This window comes from Bombina bombina, chromosome 8 (genome assembly GCF_027579735.1).
Source record: "Bombina bombina isolate aBomBom1 chromosome 8, aBomBom1.pri, whole genome shotgun sequence".
Taxonomy (NCBI): domain Eukaryota; kingdom Metazoa; phylum Chordata; class Amphibia; order Anura; family Bombinatoridae; genus Bombina; species Bombina bombina.
The window spans coordinates 216,985,690-217,010,410 of NC_069506.1; the positions used below are offsets into that span (position 1 = coordinate 216,985,690).

A 24,721-nucleotide genomic window follows, 5' to 3' on the forward strand; every position below is an offset into this window, starting at 1 on the left:
ATGGTAACATTTTGTAAAAGTATGAAAAGAAGACCAAGTGGCTGCTTTGCAAATTTGATCAACTAAAACTTCATTCTTGAAAGTCCAAGAAGTGGCAACTGATCTATCAGAATGAGCTGTAATTCTCTGAGTCGGAAACTGCCCCGCCTCCAAATAAGCTTTATGAATCAAAAATTTCAACCAAGATGCCAGAGAAATTGCAGAGGCTTTCTGACCTTTCCTGGAACCAGAAAAAAAAGAAAACAATTAAGGAACAACAATTTCCCTATTAACGTTGTTAGAATTCACAACTTTAGGCAAAAATGTAAACAAAGTCCTCAAAACAGCTTTATCTTGATGGAAAATCAGATAAGGAGACTCACAAGAGAGAGCTGACAATTCAGAAACTCTTCTAGCAGAAGCGATAGCCAAAAGAAATAACAGTTTCCAAGAAAGTAATTTAATATCTAGAGAATGCATAGGCTCAAAAGTAGAAGCCTGTAAAATCTTTCAAACCAAATTGAGACTCCAAGGTGGAGAAAAAGATTTAATAACAGTTTTGATATGAGTCAAAGCCTGAACAAAACAGTGAATATCAGGAAGCTTAGCAATCTTTCTATGAAATAAGACAGAAAGAGCAGACATTTTTCCTTTCAAAGTATTAGCAGACAACCCCTTATTCAAACCATCCTGAAGAAACTGTAAAATCCTAGGAATTCTGAAAGAATGCCAAGAATAATCATGAGTGGAACACCATGAAAAATAGGTTTTCCAAACTCGATGATAAATCTTCCTTGAAACAGACTTACGAGCCTGTATCATAGTGCTAATCACTGAGTCAGAGAAACCTCTATGACTAAGCACTCAGCGGTCAATTTCCATGCCTTTAAATTTAGAGATTTGTGATACTGATGGTAAAACGGCCCTTGAGACAGAAGGTCTAGCCTTAAAGGAAGTGGCCAAAGCTGGCAACTGGACATCCAGACAAGATCTGCATACCAAAACCTGTGAGGCCAAGCTGGTGCTATCAGAAACACATATGATCGTTCCATTATGATCTTGGAGATCACACTTGGAAGAAGAACCAGAGGCAGAAAAATTTAAGTAGGTTGGTAAAACCAAAGAACTGCCAATATATCCACCATCTCCGCCTGAGGATCCTTGGACCTGGAAAGGTATCTGAGAAGCTTCTTGTTTATAGACGAGAGGCCATCAGAGCTATATCTGGAAGACCCACATCTGTACAAGATGAAAAAACACATCTGGATGGGGAGACCACTCCCCCGGATGTAAAGTCTGACGGCTGAGATAATCTGCTTCCCAAATATCTACACCTGGGATATGAATGAAAGTTCCTGAGAGACTTCTTTCATTGCTGAAGGACTGCGAGTCCCTCCTTGATGATTGACAATTAATTTTTTTGGCATTATTTTCGCCCCCTGTTTAGCACAAAACTCGTAATCTAGGTGATTGTGAGTTCAGTTGCATGAGCTATTGATAAATAGCTCTGCCTATATCTTTAATGATGAGTGCAAAGCAGATCTTGCTCATTTTACAAGTTAGTGGTTAATACCCATTACGCTTGAGTGGGAATTGAATTAAAGCTGCAATTATTAACCAAAGTGAAAATCTCTGGTAAATTTATTGAGACTACTCATAGATAGACCTCATAACTGGCCTGTTAGGGTAGTTTTTTTTCTACACTATTTCAAGACATTTTAGAAATAATATACAATGATCTAGATTCACTAAGGCTATATTGATATGTTTTATAGTCACTATTGGTAAGTCCTGAAAATTAAATATTTATATACTGTATATAAATTGTCCAGTTATATGTTATCATGAACACAAGAACCAATAAAAATGCATGAATAAATCACGAGCATAACATCTAGATTAACCATTGTGCAAATGCATTCATACAATGGGGCCCATTTATTAATATGCGGACGGACATGATCCGCTGTAGCTGCTTCTTATCTCCTGTTTCCGGCGAGCCTCAAGGCTTGCACGGAAACAGGTGCATTCGGCACAATACGGGGCTTGGTAAATTGGCCCCAACGGCTGTATGTATTTTATATTCATATTATTGTAATATTAAGTAAGAATAGTGTAATTTTTTTCTGTTTTCACTTTGTGGCAAACGGGATATTTTACTTTGTGCTCAAGGGGTGTTTGTTCACTATCAAAATCCATTTGGACAAGTTTTTAAAAATACAGAGATGAAAAAAGTGGGTATTAAATAGATCATTATAAAAATAGATTATCTTGTGTCGTTATGTGCTGACAACAGAAGTAGTTTGAGGTTGTAAAATTAATGGTATTTCTTTTTAAAACAATTTAAAACATCTGCACATTAATCTATTTGCTCTGGGGTAATGTGGCTGTATTTTGTATATGATGTGTTAGTTATTATACTGTAAAATTGCTTAATATACTTTATTAACTTCATTTATTTTTAAAAATATTTATATCACTAAGTCAGAGAAACCTCTATGACTAAGAACAGAGCGTTCATTTTCCATACCTTCAAATTTAGAGATTTGAGATCCTGATGGAAAACGGCCCTTGAGACAGAAGGTCTGGCTTTAAAGAATGTGGCCAAGGTTGGCAACTGGACATCCGGACAAGATCTGCATACCAAAACCTGTGAGGCCATGCTGGTGCTATTAGAAACACATAATATTCTTCCGTTATGCTCTTTGAGATCACCCTTGGAAGAAGAATTAGAGGCGGAAAAATGTAAGCAGGTTGGTAAAACCAAGGAACTGCTAAAGCATCCACCATTTCCGCCTGAGGATCCTTGGACCTGGAGAGGTATCTGGGAAGTTTCTTGTTCAGATGGGAGGCCATCAGATCTATTTCTGGAAGACCCCACTATGACGACCAAGGTTAACCAACCCTGCACCAGTCATTTGTTGGGCACAGAAAGGGTTATCAGACCCCTTCTACTGTCACTAATACGTCACAATCTAGCAATACCAGGCAAGCTTGTGATTTAGTTCAGTGGGTGCAAGGGTTAACAACACTCTCCAGTCTGTACTAGACTTAAAAGAAATGCCCAAAACTCCCCTTTAGTGCCTCCCACACTAAACTAACTATAATATCTATGTTGCCACCACTTATGATTTATTAAAGGGAAAATCCTAAGGAAAAACCCAGGCTTACACATTAACTCTCAGAATACAATTTAGCAGAAAATAACCTAAAATATACAGTTCTAATACTCCAGTCTCTTTCAGTAACATGGTTTATTTATTAGACAAAGGCCAAAGCTTAATAAAGGAATTATTTATTATGCACAATGCATTATTTATAAAAAGTTGTTACAAGTAAAATTACACACAGCAAACAGTTTTTAAAATAAAAAAGGAGAAAAACAGATTTAATACTTTACTAGTCTTTTTGGAATATGTGTGCCAGGGAGATGGCAGGAAGCAACGGGTCCTTACTCTGTAGAACAGCTTCCCTTGTAAGAATGACAATTTAATGGCTAGAACACAGGGTTCTTATACATATTTTCCAGAGATCAGGTTGCCTGACCACACCCTCCTGGCAGGGGCTAAGAAACCCCCTATCTTTTATGACCTTCAATAAACTCTAAGTCTTTGCCTGAAATTATAGAACACATCATTTCTGCTAGGTAAATCTATTTTCATATAAGCAGGAAGGCAATCTCTTAGTTTCATTGGGAGAATCAATTTGACACCAAATATTACAGGGTTGTCATATTTCCCTTCATCTAATGTCATAACCTGTTTTAAACACACATCTTACATTGTACCAATGTCCTTTTATTGACCTCATCAGGATATGTGAAGAAGCACTGTTTTGTATCATGCTCTCTGCTGACTGTTTGCAATGTGTGACTATATAATGCACTGAGTTTTAGCCTTTCGAAATTTTGAGAGTCACAATTTCTTTTTAGTACCGGGATCTTCTCACTAGCAAATCCACGAGCACTAAAATCTAATAAAAAAATGATCTACACCACTGTCCACCAATTTGTGACGACCAAGGTTAACCAACCCTGCGCCAGTTACTTGTTTGGCATAGAAAGCGTTATTAGACCTCTTCTACTGTCACTAATATGTCACAATCTAGCCACACCAGGCAAGCTTGTGATTTAGTTCAGTGGGTGCAAGGGTTAACAACACTCTCCAGTCTGTACTAGACGTAAAAGAAATGCCGAGAACTCCCCTTTAATGCCACCCAAACTAAACTAACTATAATATCTATGCTGCCACCACTTATGATTTATTAAAGGGAAAATCCTAAGGAAAAACCCAGACACATTAACTCTCAGAATACAATTTATCAGAAAATAACCTAAAATATACAGTTCTAATACTCCAGTCTCTTTCAGTAGCGTGGTTCAATTATTAGACAACGGCCAAAGCTTAATAAAGAAATTATTTATTATGCCAAAAATATTATGCACAATGCACACAGGACACAATTCTTCTTGAAAAACAAATCTTTTTTAGCTCACAGGCTAAAGAGAATTAACCCCTTAGCAGCTAAATCATGAGGTATTCGTGACACCCACATATGCACAATCTGATGAAACATGTCTGGATGGAGAGACCATTCTTCTGGATGCAAAGTCTGACAACTGAGATAATCCGCTTCCCAATTGTCTACACCTGGGATATGAATCACAGAAATTAGACAAGAGTTGGACTCCGCCCAAGAAAGTATCCGAGATACTTCTTTAATTGCTAAAGAGCTGCAAGTCCCTCCCGAATGATTGACATATGCCACTGTTGTTATATTGTCAGTCTGAAAACAAATGAAAAGTTCTCTCTTTAATAGAGGTCAAGCCTGAAGGGCTCTTAAAATAGCACAGAGTTCTAAAATATTGATTGGTAACCTCGCCTCTTGAGGTTTCCAAACCCCTTGTGCTGTCAGAGACCCCAAGACAGCTCCCCAACCTGTAAAACTTGCATCCGTTCTGGATCACAGTCCAGAAAGGATGAACAAAAGAGGCCCCTCGAAAAATATGTTGATGGTCCAACCACCAAGACAGAGAGAATTGAATGTTGGTATTTAAGTATATCAGCTGTGATATCTGAGTATAATCCCTGCACCATTGATTCAGCATGAAAAGCTGCAGAGGTCTCATATGAAAACAAGCAAAGGGGATCGAGTCTGATGCTGCAGTCATAAGACCTAAAACTTCCATGCACATAGCCACTGAAGGGAATGATTGAGACTGAAGGTTTAGACAAGCTATAACCAATTTCATTCGCCTCTTGTCTGTTAAAGACAGAGTTATGGACACTGAATATATCTGGAAATCTAAAAAGGTGACCCTTGTTTGAGGAATCAAGAAACTCTTTTGTAAATTGATCCTCCAACCATGCCTTTGAAGAAACGAGATTCTGCTAAATGAAAAGATTGAGCTAGTACCAAGATATCATCCAAATAAGGAAACACCGCAATACCCTGCTCTCTGATTACAGATAGAAGGGCACCGAGAACCTTCGAGAAGATTTTTGGAGCTGTCACTAGGCCAAATGGAAGAGCGACAAATTGGTAATGCTTGTCTAGAAAAGAGAATCTCAGAAACAGATAGTGGTCTGGATAAATTGAAATGTGAAGATAATCACCCTGTAAGTCTATTGTGGACATAAAATGCCATTGCTGAACAAAAGGCAGAATAGTCCTTATAGTCACCATCTTGAAAGTTGGGACTCTTACAAAACAATTTAAAAACTTCAGATCCAGAACTGGTCTGAAAGAATTCTCTTTCTTTGCGACAATGAATAGATTTGAATAGAAACCCAAACCCTGTTCCTGGAGAGGAACTGGACAATCACCCCTGAAAGCTCTAGGTCTGAAAAACATTTCAGAAAAGCCTGAGCCTTCACATGATTTGTTGGAACATGAGAAAGAAAGAATCTTCCCACGGGAGGTCTTATTCTGAAACCTATTCAATACCCTTGAGACACAATATTCTGAATCCACCGATTCTGAACAGAATCTGTCCAAATGTCCTAAAATTATTTCAATCTGCCCCCCACCAGCTGAACTGGATTGAAGGCGGTACCTTCATGCAGTCTTGGGGGCTGGATTTGTTTTTTATACGGCTTGGTTTTATTCCAATTTGAAGATGGTCTCCAATTAGAACCAGAGGCCTTAGGGGAAGGAGTGTTTTTTGTTCTCTATTCTGATGAAAGGAGTGAAAACGATTAGGAGCCTTAAATTTACCCTTAGACTTTTTATCTTGGAGTAGAAAAACTCACTTCCCCCCAGTGATAGTGGAAATAATAGAATCCAATTAAGTACCAAATAAATTCTTACCCTGGAAAGAAAGAGATAGTTATCTAGATTTAGACACCATGTCGGCATTCCAAGATTTAAGCCATAAAGCTCTTCTAGCTAAAATAGCTACATAGACATAGATTTAACATCAATCTTAATAACGTCAAATATAGCATCACAAATGAAATGATTAGCATGTTGAAGCAAAATAACAATGATAGACAAATCAGGATCTTCTACCTGACGAGCTAAACTGTCCAACCAAAAAGTTGAAGCAGCAGCCACATCAGCCATAGAAATGGTAGGTCTAAGAATATAGCCAGAATGTAAATAAGCTTTTCTGAGATAAGATTCAATCGTCCTGTCTAAAGGATCCTTAAAAGAAGTACTATCTTCCATTGGGATAGTAGTACGTTTGGCAAGAGTGGAAATAGCCCCATCAACCTTAAGGACTTTTTTCCAAAACTCTAAATTAGCCACAGGTAAAGGATACGACTTCTTAAACCTAGAAGAAGGGTTAAAATAAGCACCAGGTTTAGACAATTCTTTAGAAATCATATCAGAGACAGCATCTGGAATAGGAAAAACCACAGGAGTAACTTCAGGAGGTTTAAAAACAGAATTTAAACATTTACTAGCTTTGTTATCAAGAGAACTAGACTCTTCAATACCCAAAGTAGAAAAAACTTCCTTCAACAAAGAACGAATATATTCAATCTTAAACAGATAGGAAGATTTGTCAATTTCGGTGTCTGATTCAGGATCCTCTGAACCAGAGAGATCCTCATCAGAGGATACTACAAATTTCATCAGAATTATGAGAAGTTTTAAAAGACCTTTTACGTTTATTTGTAGGCAGAATAGCAGACTTAGAGGCCTATTTATTAAAGGTCTGTCAGACCTGATCCGACAGTGAGGATCAGGTCCGACAGACCTCGCTAAATGCGGAAAACAGTATGCTCTCCATATTCAGCATTGCACCAGCAGCTCTTGTTAGCTGCTGGTGCAACGCCGCCAATTTGTGGCCAATCAGCTGCCAGCAGGGGGTGTTAATCAACTAGATCGTACTCGATCTGGTTGAATTGTGGCGATCTCTGTCCGCCTGCTCAGAGAGGGCGGGCAGGGTTATGGAGCAGCGGTCTTTAGACCGCTGCTTCATAACTGCTGTTTCTGGCAAGCCTGCAGGCTCACCAGAAACACAGGCCCTCAAGCTCCATTCAGAGCTTAATAAATGGGCCTCATAGCCTTTTCTATAGCTGCAGCAATATAATTCTTTACATCTGCAGGAATATCAAGTACATTAGACGTTGAAGGAACAACAGACAATGTATTTGTTTGTCATGACAAATGCTACATAATTGAGCTGAAGAAATAACATCAGCTTGTTTACAACAAACACACTTAGCTTTGGTAGAACTGTGTTCAGGCAGCATGGTTCCTATAGTAACATCAGAGGCAGGATCAGTCTGAGACATCTTGCAAAATGTAAAAATAAAAAAATAACATTTAAACAAAATATCCAATATCCTCATATAGCAGTTTCAGGAAAGGGAAAAAATGCTTATGTTAAAAAAATGTGCAAAAAAGTAAGCATCATAGCTCTCTATAATATAAAGAGAACAAGAAGCATTAAAGGAAGAGGGGTAATATACAAAAATTTTGGTGCCAAATATGATGCATGACGCAAAAGCAAGTGAAATTTTTTTGGCGCCAAAAGCTAATACCACGAAATGATGCAACTCGCGTCATAACAAGCGCGACTTCGCGCCAAAAACAACAACATTAACAAGGATATAGGAAATGACGAAACTTATGTCACTATAGACGCAACTTTGTGGGGGAAAAAATTCACGCTAAGAATGATGCAATAAAAAACAGCATTTTGCATCCTTGCGAGCCTAGTTTGCCCGCAAAAATTTTGGGAAACAAAGTCAAATTGAAAAAAATTGAACCCTGGGTAAGAAAATTATTTAAATAAATTTACCAAAAACATAATTTCCATACTGAAACTGACAGACTGCAAAAGGGAAATATACAAAGACCTGACTCATGGCAAATATAAGCTAACACATATATTTCAAACCTTACAATATAATATAAAGCGCCAAAGATAGCTGAGAGTGTCTTAAAAAAAATGAAACATACTTACCAGAAAACACCAATCCACATATAGCAGACAGCCAAACCAGTACTGAAAAATATCTGCAGAGGTAATGGACTATAACGTCCCTGTGACCAATTACAGAGAGCCTTTGAATAAATTTCAAATCAAGCACATCTTGCTTCACCACCTCCATAGGAGGCAAAGTTTGTAAAACTAAGGTATGAGTGTGGTGGGAGGTGTATTTATAGGCATTTTGAGGTTTGGGAAACTTTGCCCCCACCTGGTAGGAATGTATATCCCATACGTCACTAGCTCATGGACTCTTGCCACTTACATGAAAGAAACGTGTTTTACAATAAATTAAGTTAAAAAGTAAAATAAACAATTTTACAGTATAATGCATATAAATAAGACATCATACTCACATACCCACTAAGCCTATAATATCCCCACAAGCCCCACTGACTGTCTGAACAACTGCAGTTTTTAAAATGCAGTTGCACTGAGAATATCTAGCTATGCCTCACATGCACTTGCAGAGAAAACATGTTATAACTTTTACTAGAAGCATTTTTTCCAATACATGTATATTGCAAATATGTTCTATTCAAATATGTTATTCATCTATGTGCATTTACATTTTTAGCCTAAAAAATTGGGGGAAAGTGGATACCCTGAATGCTTGCAAGTGAGAGGTGCCTTTTGAGCCTCTGAGGCCTATTTAAGAAATGTCTTGCGGACCTGATCCGACAGTGCAGATCAGGTCCGCAAGACATCGCTGATTGCGGAGAGCAATACGCTCTCCATATTCAGCATTGCACCAGCAGCTCTTGTGAGCTGCTGGTGCATTGCCGACCCCTGCAGACTTGCAGCCAATGGGCCGCCAGCAGGTGGTGTCAAACAACCCAATCGTACTCGATCGGGTTGAATTGTTGCGATTCCTGTCCGTCTGCTCAGAGCAGGTGGACAGGGTTATGGAGCAGCGGTCTTGTGACTGCTGCTCCATAACTTTTGTTTCTAGCGAGTCTGAAGACTCGCCAGAAACACGGGCCGTCAAGCTCTTTTCAGAGCTTGAAAGATAGGCCCCTATAGCTGTAAATGAATTGCAGTCATATTGTGATACAATGAGGCCTATTTATCAAAGGTCTGTCGGACCTGATCCGACAGTGCGGATCAGGTCCGACAGACCTCGCTAAATGCGGAGAGCAATACTCTCTCCGTATTCAGCATTGCACCAGCAGCTCTTGTGAGCTGCTGGTGCAACGCTGCCCCCTGCAGATTCGCGGCCAATCAGCCGCCAGCAGGGGGGTGTCAATCAACCCAATCGTACTTGATTGGGTTGAATTGTGGCGATCTCTGTCCGCCTGCTCAGAGCAGACCGACAGGGTTATGGAGCACTGGTCTTTAGACCGCTGCTTTATATCTGCTGTTTCAGGCGAGCCTGCAGGCTCGCCAGAAACACGGGCCCTCAAGCTCCCTTCGGAGCTTGATAAATGGGCCTCTATGTATCTGGGGAAGGAATAGATTGATCAAGCCCCACTTAGCTTTTAACACTTCTGTATAAAGCCACATTGATTTGACGTAGAGAAAATGCTAATTATTAACCTCTAGGCCAAATCAGTGTGGCCACATACAGAAGTGTTAGTTCCCTCATATTTCTTTTATAGAATTTTTTTTGGTCATTTTGTTAACCTATGGTAACTAATAAATCTTGATCTTTTAATATCAACGTGTATAAACTATCTACTTTTTGGAAAATGATTATTGACTAATTAATGTGTTTAATGTATTTTTTGTAGATAGGAAGCATCTGTGAATATTTAAACTACATGTTGAATATTTATTTATGTCCTTTTTTCCCTGTAGATTCGTTGCTCCCTTCTGGAAATTTCCGATTATTCAATATTTAAAAAGAACATGATATCATTAAATCACTCAGACATCACATCACATCTACAGACTTTGAGATAACTGCATACATTCTGGGTGTAGAATACTGAAGTAACAAAGTTCTTCAAAGCTTAACTCAAGAAAAATGAAATTACTTTGGAGTGTCATGTTGCTAGGTGTCCTCTTTATTCGATGGGCGACTTGCTATGGATTCAGGAACTGCATTCAACAATATTACAATACATACAGCTACTCTTGTAGCTATCGAAAGCAATGGGACTTGAAAAATATCATATCTGATCTTCCAAATAATACTTTGTATCTCAATATATCACATAACACCATAAAGACATTATATCAGGGTGGCTTCAACCAAACACCTCAACTAAGGCTGCTGAATATCTGCCATAACAATGTGCTAAATATTGACAATGGTGCCTTTGATAACCTGACAAAACTACAATATTTGTACTTATCATTCAATCAAATTTCCAACCTTTCTGTTAGTGTTTTTCAATCACTCATTAGTTTAAAATCTCTTTATCTCAATAACAATCATCTTGTGTCCATTAATGCTAACGTATTCAATCGACTACATAATCTGAATTTACTTAATCTGTCATCCAATTTCTTACACAATTTCAGTCAAGTAGTGTTAGCTATTCAACCTTTGAAAAAACTGACATATTTGAACCTGTGCTTTAATCAGCTCACTTCTCTGAATCATTCCCAAAGACTCCCGTATGCTCTGACTAAACTATTTCTTTGCCAAAACCAATTGCATGATTTAAACTGTGAGTATAACTTCCTATCTAACATCACCTACCTTGATCTCTCAGAGAACGACATGACATCCTCCTCCCTGCAAAAGGTCAACTTGAGCAAAATCAGTTATTTGAAGGTGGCATCAAATTATAATTTCAGTATAACTGATTTCCTGACAAACTCTACAGTACCACCTGACAAAATAGATTATTCTGGATTATATCTAAACAACAGTGGTAACATTTCCTCAGTTTGCCAGTTTCTAAAAGATAAACATATTTACAAACTCACTTTGAATTCCAATGATATTAAAAACTTGACAAATGACTCTTTTAATAATTGTGGCCCTATTACACATTTGGATTTATCTAGGAACCGCTTGAAAAGTATCAAGTGTTTGGACTTCATAAAACACCGCACTCTTTCATCTATTACTGTTGAGCATAACCTTTTAAAAATACTGGAAACTTGTAGCTACAGAATGTCTTTCCTAAACCTAAGTACTATATCATTACGATTTAATAGAATATGGATGATCAATAGATATGCTTTTGCTCATACTCCCAATTTACAAAACCTTTCATTAAATATCAACAATATTGTATGGATAAAAAACAATTCTTTTAAAGGCCTATCAAAGCTAACAACACTGCGTTTGGATAATAATCTAATAATAGATCTGTATAACACCACATTTAATGGTTTGACAGAACTTCGCACTCTCAATCTCAGGAATAACAGAATTTCTGTTATCTTTAACAATACATTCAGAAATCTAAGAAAACTCCATATTTTGGATTTAGGAGGAAACAAGATTACACATTTAGAAGGTAAAGCCTTATGTGGACTTCAGACTCTCTCTAACCTGTATCTGGACAATAACAATATCAGGAAAATCAGTATGAGCACTTTTAGATTTATAGAGAACACATTACAGGTACTAGACTTGGGGGCAAATAAACTACAGTATAAGTCAGCTAAAAAGACATTCTCTCCTTTCAGTAGACTTCGCAAAGTATATGATTTAAAGCTCCAAGCTCAACAGCCCTATGGGCTAAGTACCTTGCCCCATAGGTTCCTGGCTGGGCTACCCTCCCTCAGAATGCTATACTTATCACAAAACAGACTCACAAACCTAAATTCAGATGTGTTTGATGACCTTGATCAGCTTATCTATCTCGATTTGGCTGAAGACTGTAATGGCATTCAAAATTTTCCACCAGGAATATTTAAGAATCAAACAAAACTACGTGTATTAAACCTGCAGAACATCTGTCTCCAGACCTTTAATGCTGAGGTTTTTGCAGATTTAATTAAACTAGAAAAACTTAATTTGAATAAAAATGGCTTGAAACATATTGATGTTCGTGTTCTTAATAGCATGACTAAGTTGAAGTATCTTGACTTAAGCTATTGTCCCCTAAAATGTATCTGCAACAATGAAGAGCTACAAATGTGGCTAAACAAAAGCGAAGTGCAGATTATTCATCTATACAACATGTCATGCCCTGGTGAACCAACTTCTTACTTTTATAATTTTGAAATTCATGTCTGTGATATGAAAATTAAAACGCAACTGTTTTGTAGCACTTTCACAGCAATCCTAGTTTTCATAATTATCCCAATAGTCTACAGTAAGTCATACTGGTGTCTCAAGTACAATTACTTCCTCTTTCTTGCCTGGCTACATGAGCGCTGGAAGTCAGACAAAGAACGTTATAAATATGATGCTTTTATTTCTTACAACACAAAAGACGAGGAGTGGGTGTATTCAGAGATGCTGCCTATGTTGGAAACCTGCAATCCTGCACAGTCTCTTCGACTTTGCCTCCATCACAGAGACTTTCAACTGGGCAGAGATATCATAGACAATATTGTAGACAGTATTCACAATAGCCGCAAGACTGTTTGTGTAATCAGCAGGAGCTACCTACGCAGTGAGTGGTGCTTCTTAGAGATGCAGCTAGCCAGCTACAAGCTGTTTGATGAAATGAGAGATGTTCTTGTATTTGTTTTATTAGAAAATATCCCAGACAGAGAGCTTTCCACCTATCATAGAATGAGGAAGGTAATGCTGAAGAAGACCTATATTAGCTGGCCGGCAGAACCGGAAGCACAGAAGTTATTTTGGGCAAAACTTATAAAAGCCCTTAAAAGCAACAGCTCACCAACAGAAGACGAAAATCAAGGATTCACTGTGAATGAGGAATGTCTACCCAGTATAGGCTAATCTCACTGTATAGGATTGTCTTCTTAATAATAAAAGAACTATTAAACTATTTTTCTTTGTTGCATCTAAAATTATATTGTGAAATATATATATATATATATATACATACATACAGTATATATATATATATATACAGTATATATATATATATAAATTAATGTATGTTCCTATACCTAGGGTGACCATATTGCCGCTTTAAAAAGGGACGCATATGAAAAATACATATGTCAGGGCTGTTTTTAGGGCTGTTTAAAGAAATGTTTTGTATAAGAACCCTGACATGTGTATTTTTCATATGTGTTCCTTCTTAAAGCGGCAATATGGTCAGCCTACCCATACCACATAGAAACTACTTCTTTTTGGTCATGATGTCAGCAGTATGTCCTTATTCACTAAATGAATTGTGGAAAATGTCTTCCATAGCCAGTAAGCAATCTATCATTTTCAATTAGTACACAAACATACATTTCTTTTAATATTCCTTTAGTAAATTGAATTCAAATTTTGTTTTTATATTTTGCACAAATTGTCTTATGCCATTATATTGATTTCAAATGATAGGTCATATTGTAATTTATATTATCTCAAGGCCTGTGAATATATTAAACAATTAAATTAATGTCCATACCAGTGGCTGTTATAAAGGTTGCTATGCACCCATTCATTATTGCTGCGCCCAAACCTTAAAGAGATATGAAACCCAAAAATTTTCTTTTGTGATTCAGACATTCGTATACTATTTAAAAAAAAAGTTTCCGGATTACTTCTATCATCAAATGTGCTTTTTTCCCATGATATTCTGTGTTGAAGAAATACCTAGGTAGGCATCTGGAGCACTAAATGGCAGGAAATAGTGCTGCCATCTAGTGCTTTTGCAAATGGATAACATTCTTGCAAAACTGCTGCCATATAGTGCTCCAGAAATGGACTTTCTCCTAAGCATACATACTTGCTTTTCAACAAAAGATACAAAGAGAACAAATATAATTTGATAATAGAAGTAAATTAGAAAGTTGTTTAAAATTGCATGTTCTGTCTGAATCATGGGTTTCATATCCCTTTAATGGTGCCAACTACACAGGATTTGCAAGCTAGAGACATTTTTACATGTTCAATGCTCATGTTCAAATTAGGAATATGAAACAAAAGGTAATGTTCCCAACAAGTATCCTCTGCACACTTGATATTTTGTTTTGTGCAGAACCACCCAAGATATATAGCATTGCTTATTGCGGTAAAAGTTCTATGAACTTACATATACATACAGTGGCAAATAATATTTACATTAAATCCTGCAGGAAATGCAGAGATAAGGGTCCAAATTCCTGACCAAATTTAGCTTTCAAAAGGTTAGAGGTAAAATCGTAGAGTGGGTGGGATCCCCTCCATTTGATAATAGGAGTAAATTAGAAAGTTGCTTAAAATTGCATGCTCTATCTGAATCATGATTGAAAAAAAATGGGTTTAACATCCCTTTAAATTTTATATTAGTGTTTAAATTGTGAAAGTACTTTTTAGAACTTTCACTGACTTCATAATGTTGTAGGGGGAAATGGAAGGGATCATACACCATCTTACTCCTATTATCGATTTTTCTTCATTCTATTTGGTATCTTTATTTAAAAAAGCAGGAATGTAAGCTTTACGAGCAGGCCCATTTTTGGTTTAGCACCCTGGGTAGCACTTGCTGATTGATGACTACATTTAGCCACCAATCAGCAAGCGCTACCCAGGTGCTAAACCAAAGATGGGCCGGCTCCTAAACTTACATTCCTGCTTTTCAAATAAAGATCCAAGAGAACGAAGAAAAATTGATAATATGAGTAAATTAGATAGTTATTTAAAATTACATGCTCTGGGGGATATTTATCAAGCTGTCAACCGCAAATACGCTGGAATTCTGCAGCGTAATTGTGGTGAGCTTGATCGACCTAGTTATCAAAGCCTACAGACCTGCAAAAGTGGAAATCTGTGACGTAGCATACGATCCGCCGGTCTCAATCCGACACAGAACGATGCTTACGTCATTACTTTTTTCAAAGTTATCAAATAGTTAACCGGTATGCTCGCCACTATTCTGGCCCAGCGTACCTGGTTTTCAATCTGCCACCCTGGAGGCCGCAGATGCCATAGGAATTAATGGGAGTCTGAAAGCAGCGAAAGCTTATGTTCGATGCTGCCAGATATCCCATTGATTTCTATGGTAGAAAACCAGTAACATTTACACCTAACACCCTAACATAAGCCCCGAGTTTAAACACCCCTAATCTGCCGCCCTTGACATTGCCGCAACCTAAATAATGTTATTAACCCCTATTCCTCCGCTCCCGCACTCCGCCGCAACCTAAATAAACGTATGAACCCCTAAATCCCTGGCCTCCCACATCACTACCACTAACTAAACCTATTAACCCCTAAACCTCAAGCCTCCCTCATCGCCATAAACTAAATTAAGCTATTAACCCCTAAACCTAACAACCCGCTAACTTTACATTGAAATGACCACATCCCTATCTTATAATAAATTAAAACTTACCTGTAGAAGTAAAATAAACAAATTCTAAACTATTAATTAACCTACCTTAACTATTATACTAAAATTACATTAAACTAGCAATTAAATTAACTAAATTACATATTAAAAAACCCTAACCCTACTCAAATTATTGAAATCTACTATTAAAAATGACTAAATTACAAAAAAAAATAAACGCTAAGTTACAAAAAATAAAAAACACTAAGTTACAAAAAAAACAAAAACACAGTATCAAAAATAAAAACAAATTACACCCAATCTAATAGCCCTATCAAAATAAAAAAGCCCCCCCAAAATAAAACAAAAAACTAGCCTACAATAAACTACCAATGGCCCTAAAAGGGCCTTTTGCAGGGCATTGCACCAAAGAAATCAGCTCTTTTACCTGTAAAGAAAAATACAAACACCCCCCAACAGTAAAACCCACCACCCAACCCCCCCAAATAAAAAGCCTATCTAAATAACCTAAGCTCCCCATTGCCCTGAAAAGGGCATTTGTATGGGCATTGCCCTTAAAAGGGCAATTAGCTCTTTTACATGCCCAGACCCAACTCTAAAACTAAAACCCACCCAAAAAACCTTAAATAAACCTTACCCCCGATGATCCACTTACAGTTATCGAAGTCCGGACATCCATCCTCATCCAGCCGGCGAAGTCATCATCCAGGCGGCCTCTTCTATCTTCATAAGTATGGCAAGAAGTCTTCATCCGGGTGGCCTCTTCCATCTTCATCCAGCCAGCGAAGTCAAAATGCTGGTTTGGGGAAACAGAAACAAGTGAAAAGCTAGAGATAATAGTTAGAATATTAAATAACCTTATTTGCCTCTTTACGTGATGTGTTGTCTTTCTCAATAAAAAAGAAATTAGTGTTTGTGTTAAAATAAAAATACAAATAGTGTGTTTACTTAAAAACTAATTAATTATTAAGTGTGATAAATCAATAGTGTGTACTGTGAAAAACATGTTTATACTTTGGTTAAAACCGTATCATTTAAACGGACTAGATAATACACTCCAATCAATTAGACCCTCCTTAAACAATCCACTAGAGTTTCCTTTATTACGTATTGGTGAGCTAAAAATTGTAAAAACAACTAAGTGAACACTTCAAAATATTAAACCAATACTGACATATTTAGTCGATTGGCTAATATCATTCAAAAATGTGAATAGAAATGGGGATTACAGCGCCTATGGTTACTTTTAACATAAAAAAAAACTATTTAGAGTTTAAATATATCTAAGAGTAGACATAAAACAATGTAGTGTTAAATTACAATATTGGCATATAATCAAGGTAAACTAATAAGCCTTCTAAAAAGGATAAATTAAGAATGTGAAAAATATATACAGTTTAATAAGATAACAATATAATACAAAGACAAAAGAAAACACCCCGCGCTATTAATATGTTGCCCCCAACTAATAATCAATAAACAGCAGTCTTTGTATATCAAAGCCGCCTGTAGCGGTACAGTCACAGTATAGTTAAATGCAAAGTCTATATTGATACTCAGATACCTCCGTTTACAGTCACTAATCTCAGAGGTGTGTGTTCGACCAGATCCGATGACTGTTACTGATGGTTTTTCCGAAAGGCGGCCAGGTCTATTCCTGCTGTAGACTCCGTGAGGCTCTGCTCCAATGTCGGCGTCCTCGCCTAGCGTGTTCCTCTGTTGCGCCTATTGATGACGTCACAAACTCGCTGTGTGCGGCACAATCCGATGCAGCTCTGCAGATGTGGAGATCTTAAGCACTCCACCAGGAACGGCAGTATCATAGAAGAAAAAACAAAGAGCGCATCGGGATTCAAGTGTGTTTATTTAACAAAGAAACAATTGACACACAAATAGGATAACACTTACAAGATTCCAAATATAAAAGGCAGATAAAAAGGTGTGCAACTCGATGCTGACCGGACCAATAGCCACAAGCCCTCCAAGTGGTAGCTGGACCCCCACAGCAAACGGTTGTAACAGGTATATTCAAAATTTCACCTATACGGTGTGTATTTCAACCTCAACGCGTTTCTCCCGTATAACGAACGGGCTTTCTCAAGAGGACAGGTGAGTCTAACCTGTAATGTTGTTCTATATATTGATTTAATTAACCAATCAGATTTTACCTCCATTCTTGGATAGCACACCCCTTTCTGTGTGCAATCCAGGTTTAACTATTTGGCTTCTGATCCACACATTAAAAGATACATAGAATTACAAGACAAAAATGACTTAAAATTGTACACAAAAATGATTGTCATTTCATAGTATTAATAAAATGAAATATGTTAAAACTTAAAAACATGTAAGAGATATTAAAAAATAAATAAACTTGAACACAGTATAAAATAACCTATGCATACTAAAACATGATGAACCATGCATTAAAATAGTCTGCTAAAATCTGCTAATTTAAATGCAACTTAATACAGATTTCTAGTTTGAATGTGCTAAACATCCTAACTTGATACGTATATACAGGGATATTGTCTGTCAGCCAACCAGTGTGCTTACATGTGTGCTGCCACATCTATGTCAATATTCATCCCCAATGGAGTCAAACATTTCATCTTATAGATCCATAGAGTTTCTAATTTACGCAGTTTAAGGAGTCTGTTACCCTCTTTAGGGGGCACCCAATCTATGACCTGTATACGTAAACTACTGGGGTCACAGTTATGTGCCTCCATGAAATGCCTGGGCACACTACGTTTGGGATATTTCTCTTTAATGTTATTTACATGCTCATATACTCTCCTCTTTATTTTTCTTTTCGTGCGGCCTATATAGTACAGGCCACACCCACACTCAAGGAGATACACTACATATGTAGAATGACAGTTACTCCTGATCTTGATGTTAAACTGTTGTGAGTGATCAGAATTCGTAAATGTAATGGAGTTGTTTATGTGTTGGCACATGACACAATTTTTCTTTCCACACTTAAAGGTTCCTTTCTTACCCGTCAGCCAGCAGGAGTTATTAGTTCTGTTTTCCATTGGTCTTTTCAATCTGCTAGGGGCTAAAATGTTTTTAAGATTTTTCCCTTTCTTAAATGTTAACTCTGGGTTATTTCCTAATTGGCTTCCTAAAATGGGACCAGCCTTTAAGATAGACCAATGTTTATTGAGGATCTTTCTAATTTGTTTAGCTCCCTCATTATATGTTGTTATGAACCTTATAGTTGTCTCCCCCTCCTTTTTTGAGTGGCTACTATTTTCATTTTTCTTATTTATCAATAAATCTTTCCTATCCTTTTGTAGAGCTTTTTCTTTTGCATCTCCCAAAAGTTTCTTGTCATAGCCTTTCCAAATTAGTTTATTTTCTAATATTTCTGATTCCAACTGGAAATTGTTTTCATGAGTACAGTTCCTACGCATACGGAGGAACTGGCTATAAGGGATATTTTGTTTCCAGCTCTTTTTATGTGCGCTGGAATAATCTATAAAGCTATTTCTTTCAGTCTTTTTTCGAAAGTTGGTAACTGCAATTTTATTGAATTCATCTTTATACAGAATTAAGTCCAGGAATTCAATGGATACACTTGAATGATTCCCAGTGAATTTTAAATTCAATTCATTATTGTTAATGTAACCATAGAAGTCCTGGATCTCAGATTCATTGCCCTGCCATAAGATGATAATATCATCGATAAAACGACTATATTGTATAATATTTCTATCAAAGGCATTTTCTGCCTATATATACTTATTTTCAAAGTGATTCATATAAAGGTTCGCATATGAGGGTGCGAAAGTCGTCCCCATCGCGGTCCCGTTTGTTTGTAAATATATTGAATCTTCGAAATTAAAATAATTATGGGACAGTATGAATCCAATGCTATCACTCAAGAATTTAGCATGTTCGGGCGGAAAGTTGGATCTCGTGAGTTCCAATTTGATTGCTTCGACACCCAAATCGTGGGGGATACAAGTGTACAGAGCAGAAACATCACACGTTATCCAAAACATGTTCTGTTCCAACTCTAACCCTTCAAATTTGTTTTTCACTTCCTGAGTATCTTTTAAAAAGGCTCTTGTTTTACTCACTAGGGGTTGTAAATAGAAGTCCACGTATTTGGATAAGTTATCACAAAGTGAGCCGATCCCAGACACAATGGGTCTTCCCGGCGGGTTGGCTACATCTTTGTGGACCTTTGGTAAGTGATAAAACAAAGATGTAGTAGGAAAAGGGTTTGATACAAATCTGAACTCATCATTATTTAAAATACCATCTGATTTTGCTCTTGCCAATAGTTTCTCTAATTCTTTGCTAAAGGCGACGGTGGGGACAAATTTCAAAATTTTATAGATAGATGTGTCATTGAGGAGGTTAAATGCTTCCCTCATGTAATGGTCTCTCTTTTGTATGACAATACCGCCGCCCTTATCGGCAGAGCGGATTACAATGTCCCTATTATTACTAAGATTTTCTAAGGCCTTTCTTTCTAAAATTGTCAGATTATCGTTGTGTTTATTAATAAAACTATTGTCATCTTTGAAGGCCATTTCTAAATCTTTAAGTACCAGTTTAGTAAAAAGGGGTATCTGTTCCCCTTGTGACCCTATAGGGTTAAATGTAGATTTACCCTTAAAATTTGAATGTTGGATTTCAAGTCCCGAATCATGTAGAGAGATATTAAGAAGTTCCTCTATTCCTATATTATCATCAGTCATAGCCCCATCATTATATCCACCATCTGGGTCCATATTACCCTCTTTTTCTAAATTATGTAAGACTCTAAGGGTTTCTATATCTGATGCCTGAATATATTCCACCTGTGTGTCAGATCTATTAATAGGATTTTTAAGATAGTGTCTTTTAAGGGTAAGTTTCCTTATGTACTTATGTACATCTACAAAAGTCTCAAACTTATTCGGTTTGGATTTGGGTGCAAAATTTAACCCCTTGTTAAGTAGGCGAATATCATTGTTGCTCAAGGGGATATCAGCTATATTAAAAATCTCTGTTCTAGCATTATCTAATTCTTCCTTCTTCTCTCTAGATGCCTGTACTCTTCTCCCAGCTCTTGTTCCACGTCTATTTCTAACGGTCTTTTTCCTTATCTTATTTGGGATTGGGCGTGGTTTGGAGGTATTATTAAATCTGGTTCCTTGGGGTTCTCTCGGTGGTCTAAAAAATGCTGCTGGTTATTCCCCACGGCATTAGTTTTAGGTTTAGCCCCTGTCTTTTCCCAGTTTCCATTTCTAGTGTGGTGATTATACAATGGTTCAAATCTATTAGAGGTGGGGACATGCTGCCAATCAGAATCCTGATCCCTAGTGGAATAGAAACCTCTAGGGTTAGGGGGTTCATTCCTAAAGAACTGGGAGTTGCTGTTTCTCCTCCAGTTAGTGGGAGAGTCTTTCTGACTGGAAGCATATCTAGGCCTAAAAGACTGTGTTCGATTGTATATAGGAGAATTAATTCGCATGTTTTGATCCCTAAATTGGTAATTTCTTCTAAAGTTAGATTCATTATAGTGTTGAGATTGTCTATAGTTGTTTTTATTATTATTTGCAATCCCCAACTGATTATAATGGGAAAAGTTACTTCTGGGTTCCTCCACATTTTGTGCGTGATCTCTATTATTGGTGTTAGTAAGTGTGTATGTTGCCTTACCGCTTACCTTATTAGTTTGTTTTGCTATCCTAGCTTCATTAGCTTCTTGTTTATAACTATACACTTTATTTTCTTTGAAGTCCTCCATATCCCTTAACAATTTTTTATGTTTCTTTGCTTGCAATTCAACATCTAATTTTTTAATTCTAGATTGAATGCTGGCATTTCTATTAATCCATTTCTCCTCATTCTTATATCCCTGTATATTCTGTATTATATTTTTAATTTCAATTTTATTTTTCTCTAATCTCTGTTCCCTATATTTAACCAAAATTTTGATTAATTTAATGGAGCATTCATGCAATGCTTCATCCCACTTGGTTGCATGTTCCACTTCATCCAGCTCAAAGGCTGGATGTTTGAATATAAATGATAAACAATTTATAACAGAGCTCTGTATAAAAATTCATATACTTAATTGATACGAATCCATAACCAATCTTAAAAGATACATTTACTATTAAAAATACAAATGCAATATAGTACAAAAATGCAATATTAGGAATATCTCTCCGAAAAGAATTGAAGAATAAAAAATATATATAAAAAAGAAGTAAAAAATATCACAGCTGTGATACGCTGAAAAAAGACGATTCTTTAAGGACTGTGATTTTTCATAGAACTTTGTATCTATCCCTTGTAGTGTAAATAGTCATTAGCAAAGTATACAAGATTACTTACGGCCAGATTACGAGTTTTGCAGTAAGAGGGGTGCGTTGCTAACTTGCACGTTATTCTTACCGCTCACTTTCCTACAGCGCTGGTATTACAGGTTTTCCTAAACCCAGCGTTATTAGTCAAGAAGTGAGCGTAGAGCAAAATTTTGCTCCATACCGCACTCCAATACCAGCGCTGCTTAAGTCAGCGGTGAACTGGTTGTACGTGCTTGTGCACGATTTCCCCATAGACATCAATGGGGAGAGCCGGCTGAGAAAAAGTCTAACACCTGCAATAAAGCAGCGTAAAGCTCAGTAACGCAGCCCCATTGATTCCTATGGGAAAACACATTTATGTTTACACCTAACACCCTAACATGAACCCCCGACATCTCCGCCACCTACATTATTCTATTAACCCCTAATCTACCGCTCCGGACATTACCACCACTAGAATAAACATATTAACCACTAAACCGCCGCACTCCTGCAAACACTAGTTACATTTTATTAACCCCTAATTTGCCGCCCCTGACATCGCCGCCACCTACCTAAATTTATTAACCCCTAATCTGCCGCTCCCAATGTTGCCGCCAATATACTAAATTTATTAACCCCTAAATCTAACCCTAACCCTAACACCCCCTAACTTAAATATAATTAAAAAAAATCTAAATAAAAATTACTATCATTACCTAAATAATTTCTATTTAAAACTAAATACTTACCTGTAAAATAAACCCTAAGCTAGCTACAATATAACTAATAGTTACATTGTAGCTAGCTTAGGTTTTATTTTTATTTTACAGGCAAGTTTGTATTTATTTTAACTAGGTAGAATAGTTACTAGTTAACTATTTAATAACTACCTAGCTAAAATAAATACAAATTGACCTGTAAAATAAAACCTAACCTGTCTTATACTAACACCTAACCTAACCCTACAATTAAATAAATTCCCTAAATTAAATACAATTAACTAAATTCAATACAATTAGCTAAATTACAAAAAAAACACTAAATTACAGAAAATAAAAAACAAATTACAAGATATTTAAACTAATTACACCTAATCTAATAGCCCTATCAAAATAAAAAAGCCCACCCAAAAAAAAAAAAAAAACCTAGCCTAAACTAAACTACCAATAGCCCTTAAAAGGGCATTTTGCAGGACATTGCCCCAAAGATCACAGCTCTTTTACCTGTCAAAAAAAATACACACAACCCCCCAACAGTAAAACCCACCACCCACACAACCAACCCCCCAAATAAAACCCTAACTAAAAAAACCTAAGCTCCCCATTGCCCTGAAAAGGGCATTTGGATGGGCATTTCCCTTAAAAAGGAAATTTATGCTTACCTGATAAATTTATTTCTTTTATGATATGACGAGTCCACGGATTTCATCCTTACTTATGGGATATCGCCTCCTGGTCAGCAGGAGGAGGCAAAGAGCTCCACAGCAGAGCTGCATAAATAGCTCCTCCCTTCCCTCCCCCTCAAGTCATTCGACCGAAGTTAGGAAGAGAAAGGAAAAGCCAAGGAGCAGAGGTGACTGAAGTTTAACAAAAATAAAAGACCTGTCTTAGAAAATGAAAGGGTGGGTCGTGGACTTGTCATATCGTAAAAGAAATAAATTTATCAGGTAAGCATACATTTTCTTTTCTTTTACAAGATATGACGAGTCCACGGATTTCATCCTTACTTATGGGATACAATACCAAAGCTATAGGACACGGATGAAAGGGAGGGACACGACAGGAACCTAAATGGAAGGCACCACTGCTTGAAGTACCTTTCTCCCAAAAACAGCCTCAGACGAGGCAAAAGTATCAAATTTGGAAAATTTGGAAAAAGTGTGGAGAGACGACCAAGTTGCAGCCTTGCAAATCTGTTCAACAGAAGCATCATTTTTAAATGCCCATGAGGAAGCCACAGCCCTAGTAGAATAATCCGTAATTCGTTCTGGAGGCTGCTGTCCAGCAGTTTCATATGCAACACGGATGATACTCCTCAGCCAAAGAGAGGTAGCCGTAGCTTTCTGACCCCTACGTTTCCCAGCAAAAACAACAAATAATGAAGATGTTTGACAAAATGTTTGACGAAATTCCTTAGTTGCCTGCAAGTAGAACTTCAAGGCACGGACTACGTCCAAATTATGTAACAGACGCTCCTTCTTAGAAGAAGGGTTAGGACACAAAGAAGGAACAACAATTTCCTGATTAATATTTTTGTTAGAAACAACCTTAGGAAGAAAACCAGGTTTGGTACATAACACCACCTTATCAGCATGGAAAATAAGATAAGGGGAATCACATTGTAATGCCGAAAGCTCAGAAACTCTGTAAGCAGAAAAAATAGCAACCAAAAATAAAACTTTCCAAGATAATAACTTAATATCTAGATTCTATGGAATGCATAGGTTCAAATGGAACCCCTTGAAGAACATTAAGAATTAAATTCAAACTCCAAGGAGGAACAATTGGTCTAAACACAGGTCTGATTCTAGTCAGAGCCTCACAAAAAGATTGAACATCTGGAAAATCCGCCAGACGCTTGTGTAACAAAATAGACAAAGCAGAAATATGTCCTTTCAAAGAACTTGCTGACAACCCTTTCTCCAATCCTTCTTGGAGAAAAGATAAAATCCTGGGAATCCTAACTCTACT

At 37.0% G+C, this 24,721-nt stretch overlaps 1 protein-coding gene across 1 annotated transcript in view; it reads left to right on the forward strand.

The window, feature by feature from the left end:
• Positions 1–13,287, forward strand: part of LOC128638743 (toll-like receptor 13) — a 64,578-nt gene extending 51,291 nt beyond the window's left edge. Inside the window, exon 2 of the mRNA XM_053690881.1 lies at positions 10,220–13,287. Within this exon, the coding sequence (XP_053546856.1) occupies positions 10,389–13,238 (2,850 nt within the window). The 5' untranslated portion in view covers positions 10,220–10,388 and the 3' untranslated portion in view covers positions 13,239–13,287. The remainder of the gene's footprint in view (positions 1–10,219) is intronic.
• Positions 13,288–24,721: the final 11,434 nt, after the last annotated feature.